The 6490-nt window shown below is 49.2% G+C and overlaps 1 protein-coding gene across 1 annotated transcript; it reads left to right on the top strand.

Annotated features, from left to right (window-relative positions):
- The first annotated feature begins 3543 nt into the window (after positions 1-3543).
- On the top strand, positions 3544-5873 carry LOC124696780 (subtilisin-like protease). The gene has a single exon (XM_047229455.1). The coding sequence runs from the start codon at positions 3576-3578 to the stop codon at positions 5871-5873; it is 2298 nt and encodes a 765-aa protein (XP_047085411.1). The 5' UTR covers positions 3544-3575.
- The last annotated feature ends 617 nt before the right edge of the window (positions 5874-6490 follow it).

Raw genomic sequence — 6490 nt, 5'->3', positions numbered from 1 at the left:
CTAAAAACATAAGCCACGATACGAGAAAAGTTCCGCAGCCGCCGCCATCGCGAAGCCAAGATTCGGGGGACAGAAGTCTCTGTTCCGGCACGCCGCCGGGACGGGGAATTGCCCCCGGAAGGCGTCTCCATCGACACCACCGCCATCTTCATCGCCGCTGCTGTCTCCTATGATGAGGAGGGAGTAGTTCTCCCCCGAGGCTGAGGGCTCTACCGTAGCTATGTGGTTCATCTCTCTCTCCCATGTGATCTTTATGTGATCATGAGCTTTGTATCACTATTACTATGTGCTACTCTAGTGATGTTATTAAAGTAGTCTATTCCTCCTCCATGAGGTAATGTTGACAGTGTGTGCATCATGTAGTACTTGGCGTAGGTTATGATTGTAATCTCTTGTAGATTATGGAGTTAACTATTACTATGATAGTATTGATGTGATCTATTCCCCCTTTCATAGCTTAAAGGTGAAAGTGTGTATGCTATGTTAGTACTCGGTCTAAATTGCAACGGTCTATTATGCACTCTAGAGGTTACTTAAATATGAACTCCGAATGTTGTGGAGCTTGTTTACTCCGGGTTGAGGGAGCTCTTGTAGCCCTACACAATGAATGGTGTTTGTTATCCAACAAGAGAGTGTGAAGTAGCATAAGAGAAGAGAACTTATTTATTTATGTGATCATTGTTGAGAGTGTTCACTAGTGAAAGTATGATCCCTAGGCCTTGTTTCCAAATACTGCAAACATCGCTTGTTTACTGTTTTACTGCATCTTTACTTCCTGCAATATTACCACCATCTATACCACCCGTGTTTCACTATCTCTTCGCCGAACTAGTGCACCTATACATCTGACAAGTGTATTAGGTGTGTTGGGGACACAAGAGACTTCTTGTATCGTAATTGCAGGGTTGCTTGAGAGGGATATCTTTGACCTCTACCTCCCTGAGTTCGATAAACCTTGGGTGATTCACTTGAGGGAAACTTGCTGCTGTTCTACAAACATCTGCTCTTGGAGGCCCAACACTGTCTACAGGAATAGAAGCGTGCGTAGACATCATTTGCCAAGCTAAGTTCCGGTCTACAAGAGCTTGGGTTTCTAGCATCCAAGGCAGATACATCATTGTTCATATACAACAAGTCAGGTATCATTATTTTTGTACTTGTATATGTGGATGATATAATTGTTACTAGCTCCTCCAACAAAGCAATAACATCACTTCTTCAAGATCTCGGCTCATTCTTTGCATTAAAAGACCTTGGTGCTCTACATTATTTCTTGGGGATTGAAGTTAAAAAATTCTCTCAAGGAATAGCTCTAACTCAAGAAAAATATGCACTGGAGCTGCTTGACAGACTCGGATTGAAGAAGTGTAAAATATCATCAACACCATTAACAGCCTCTGAAAAATTATCAGCTACAGAAGGGGAACTTCTAGGACCAGAAGATAGTACAAGGTATAGAAGTATAGATGGAGCATTACAATATTTGACATTAACAAGACCAGATATTGCTTTCTCGGTTAACAAGGTTTGCCAGTATTTACATGCTCCAACTACTATGCATTGGACAGCTGCTAAAAGAATCCTGAGATATGTTAGTGGTACAGTAAATGTTGGACTAACTTTCAGAAGATCATCCTCTACTCTTATAAGTGTCTTTTCAGATGCTGATTGGGCAGGGTGTGTAGATGACAGGAGATCAACAGGAGGTTTTGCAGTATATTTTGGTCCTAATCTAATTGCTTGGAGTGCTAGAAAACAGGCAAGAGTATCAAGGTCAAGTACAGAAGCTGAATACAAATCTCTAGCAAATGCCACATCAGAAATTATATGGATTGAGTCCTTGTTGAAAGAACTTGGAATTCGAAGATATGAAACTTCATGCTTATGGTGTGATAATATGGGTGCAACATATCTTTCTACTAATCCTATATTTCATGCTAGGACTAAACATATTGAAATTGATTTTCATTTTATAAGAGAAAGAGTGGCAAATAAACAGCTAGAAATCAGATTCATTCCATCAGCAGATCAGGTGGCAGGATGGCTTCACAAAAGCTTTACCAGCTCGGCAGTTTGAGGAATTCAAGCAGAATCTCAACCTAAAGAAGGCTGTGATTGAGGAGGGATGTTAGAATACCTATCACGGTACGGAAGTTCAGATGAACCTGGACAGAAGTCCAGATAGAGTTGTACGGTAGTTCAACCATACTTGTGATGATCTGATCGTAACTATAAGATCAAGATCATATCCCTTTCTTTTCTCTGTTGGTTGTAACCTCTCGTGTATCTATCTCTGCCGATGTTGGCCATTATAAAGCAACACGAAACTGATGGAAGTCCCCATCGTTAACAGCCAAACAATCACACGGTGGACATGCTACATCATCGGAATTGTCAGCGTCGTACGCGGGCAACCAGATTCATGGATGCATTCGCTCGTGGAGTGCAACATGGCGTGCAACGTCTAGGCCCTAGCCCTAGAAGATGTCACCGAGCTCATCAGGAACACTCAAGAGCCGCATGCGAAGACACGGTTCGCAGCGGTGATCGAAGCTCTCCCGTATGAGGAGCTAAACAGGGTGGTCGTCGCACTCTGGGCCTTCTTGTGGCACACTTGTCGGAAGGTCATACATGAAGGAATTTATTAAAGCCCATTGTTAACTCATTGTTTCGTGGACAAGTTCTTGGCAGAGCTCCAAGTCAATGCACAACTTGCAGCAGTGAAGGGAGGAAAGCGACTCATGGCCCGCAATGGATCCCTCCACCGGAAGGGGTGACAAAGATTAACGTGGACATAACCACAATGAAAAATTCATTGATCGCAGCAGTGGCAGTTGTGGTTCGAGGCGAGGATGGCGCCTTCATTGGAGCCTCCACCCACGGGGGTGTCTGTATAAAAGGGTGACCAACGCTTAAAAAATGAATTTGGATCATAATATAACGGGTGTGATTAGCTTAGTGACAAAAAGAGTAAAATCACATGTACCCGTTGGTATTTTATTTGATGTTTTCGCTAAATACAAAAATACAGCTTATATCAACTTACCCCTTACCTAATTTATCATCGTATCTAATATTGTTGTCCTTTGACAACTACTTCGGTATTGAGCTGTTGCTGATCTGTGCAGTCAATAAATTTGTTCTAATTAAAATATTTTACTTTGATGGAGATCCTGTCAATTCAACATATTTATATTTATCTACAGAAGGACATAATTTCGTCCTTAATTATCCTCCTAATTCCTAATATCGAGTCCTAATTACCTACCAATTCGCAAGGACTGTTTGTCTAGATTCATGCCGATGATTGAAAAACATGGAAAGAATGAAAGATGCATTAGCCCAACGTCTGTCCAGATTTCTACAGATAAGCACTCCACGCGTAGTCTTACGAAATCCTGCAGACTTGGCACCCATTTATTTGCTGCATGCGCTGGATTTCCGAGAGCCATTAATCTGTGCCAAATTCAGTCATATCAAATTGATCATTTGTGGTGCATAAAGTTCACGGGGTAACCGATACTCCATTGCCGTCATCTTCGTCGTAGGTGTGTGTTATTTGTGTGGTTTCAGCAATGGTGTTCTTTACCAATGTCCTGCTACCTCTTCTCTTACTCGCCGTCCTCTCCCCTACGCCCGCACTATCCTACATCAATCCCGCTGCTAGGATATGGCCAGCTGATGCCACAGACACTTCTTCTTCTCGCACATACATTGTGCTCGTCCAGCCACCGCAATCCAATGCTAGCGAAGACGTGCACCGTCGCTGGCACGAGTCTTTCTTGCCGAGCACGCTCACCGGCGGCTCCAGCGAGACACGCCTCCTTCACTCCTACACCGAGGTCTTCAGTGGCTTCGCCGCGAGGCTCACCGAGGCCGAGGTCGACGCCGTGGCCAAGAAGCCAGGCTTCGTGCGCGCGTTCCCGGACCGGAAGCTGCAGCTCGCCACCACGCACACGTCCGAGTTCCTCGGGCTGAAGAATGGCACCGGGATCTGGAGCAGCGCCGACTACGGCAAGGGCGTGATCATCGGCCTGCTCGACTCCGGCATCTATGCGGAGCATCCTTCCTTCGATGATCACGGAGTCCCGCCGCCTCCGGCTAGATGGAAGGGCTCGTGCAGCGCCTCCCGGTGCAACAACAAGCTCATCGGCGCCAAGTCGTTTGTTGGAGGTGACTCCGGCGATACGGTGGGCCACGGAACGCACACCTCGTCCACGGCCGCCGGGAACTTTGTCACCGGTGCATCCTACAAGGGCGTGGGCGCAGGCACAGCGGCTGGAATTGCACCTGCCGCCCACATCGCCATGTACAAGGTGTGCAGCGACGAGAACTGCGACTCATCGGCCATATTAGCCGGCCTCGACGAGGCCGTCAAGGACGGGGTGGACGTGGTCTCGGTGTCTCTCGGAGGCGACGCGAGGATCAGCTTCGAGCAAGACCCCCTCGCACTCGGCGCCTTCAGAGCCATATCAAAAGGCATCACCGTGGTGTGCGCCGCCGGCAACAACGGCCCCACGCCGATCAGCGTCACCAACGACTCGCCATGGGTGCTCACGGTCGCCGCCGGCTCCATGGATCGGAGCTTCGCCGCCAGCGTGTATCTTGGCGATGGCAGGCGCATCAACGGCGAAGCGCTCAACCAGCTGGCGACGAAGACGAGCTCACCAAAGCGGCACCCTCTGCTCTACTCCGAGGTAGAACATTCCTGCCAGTTCGCCGGTGACTTCGGTTCTGTCCCCGGGAAGATCGTGGTTTGCCTGGCCACCAACACGAGGGAGCAGGTGTCCCAAATTCAAAGCGTAATGGATGCTGGTGCCGCCGGCGTTATCCTCTACAACCTGGGAGACATCGGCTACACCACCATCGTCAGGGACTACAACTCCAGCGTGGTGCAGGTGACCTCCGCCGACGGGGCCGTCCTCATGGACTACGCGACGTCGTCAAAGAACAACACGACGCCGTCTGCCTCCGTCACATACAACAACACGCTGCTCGGCGTGCGTCCAGCGCCGGTCGTGGCCTTCTTCTCTTCCCGGGGTCCGAGCGCCCTCGCCCCGGGCATCCTCAAGCCGGACGTACTGGCGCCGGGGCTCAACGTCCTCGCGGCATGGCCCCCCAAGACGACGGACTCCGCGTCGTCGGGGCCTTTCAATGTCATTTCGGGCACGTCCATGGCGACGCCGCACGTCAGCGGCGTCGTGGCGCTGCTCAAGAGCCTGCATCCTGACTGGTCCCCCGCCGCCATCAAGTCCGCCATCCTCACAACCTCCGACGCCGTCGACAATGCTGGTGGCCCCATCTTGGACGAGCAGCACGGGAAAGCCAACGCGTGCGGGAGAGGCGCCGGCCACGTGAACCCTGTCAAAGCTGCTGACCCTGGCCTTGTCTACGACATCACCGCCGATGAGTTCGCCGGCTACATCTGCTGGCTCCAGAGCACCCACGCCAACGCAACCAGTACTCCGCTGGACTCGACCTTGCCATGTGCGACTCTGCCCAAGATCACGACAGAGCAACTCAACTACCCGACCATAACCGTCCCGCTGAGGCCAACAACGTTCACCGTGAACCGCACGGTGACCAACGTTGGCCCGGCGGAATCCACCTACACAGCGAAGGTGGAAGCGCCATCAACACTGACGGTCCACGTCTCCCCGGAGACGCTCTCCTTCTCCAAGGCCGGCGAGAAGAAGACGTTCAGCGTATCGGTGAGCGGCCACGGCGTGACCGGACAAGATCTCATCGCGGAGGGAAGCCTGAGCTGGGTGTCCGAGAAGCACGTCGTTCGAAGCCCCGTCGTCGCCGTGGTCGATGTCGGCAGCCCTCCTCATGTGTCTTCCCCGCCTGGCAAGACGTCCACGCAGCATTGAGATCAAGATGTGTTTACTTCATTCTTCTTGTTATTTTTGCCTCACATAAACCCCTGCTGATTACACAAAAAAGTTAGATTGTCTCACTGCAGTTTATTTATTGTTGTAATTTTTTGGCTTATAAATGGGTTTGAGTTGTTCATGCATCTGACTGCATCATGCCTCCGCATGAAAGAGGTACTTACCTTCGTTGAGTTGCGAGGAGGTGATGGCTTTGTGAAGTGGCCGCATAGGGACTCGTCATTGTCTCAACATTTCATTAAGAACAGAAAAAAGACTAAATTGACAACTAAAAATCTCAAGTTCTGACATTTTATACTTGTATAAAGTGATGGATCACCCCTTGCTTTTCGGTCAGATAAGAAATATTGTTCCGGGAAAGGAAGAGAGAGAGAGATGATAAATAGTGCAAACAAGTCTAATTGTAACACTCCTGTTGTGTCTGCCCAGGCAATCAGAAATTAACCACTCAAATTGTTGACAAAATAACCAGGCAACAAATCTTGTAAAGAAGGCATCATCACAACATAGCTGTATGTTCGGAAGACATTCACTGAGAATGCTTATTGAACTTGGAAGACGACAGCATACATCATGTAAAGATCCAAGAGACTCCA

Source organism: Lolium rigidum, chromosome 3 (assembly GCF_022539505.1).
Source record: "Lolium rigidum isolate FL_2022 chromosome 3, APGP_CSIRO_Lrig_0.1, whole genome shotgun sequence".
Classification (NCBI taxonomy): domain Eukaryota; kingdom Viridiplantae; phylum Streptophyta; class Magnoliopsida; order Poales; family Poaceae; genus Lolium; species Lolium rigidum.
This window is presented reverse-complemented; position numbering and strand designations above follow the sequence as displayed.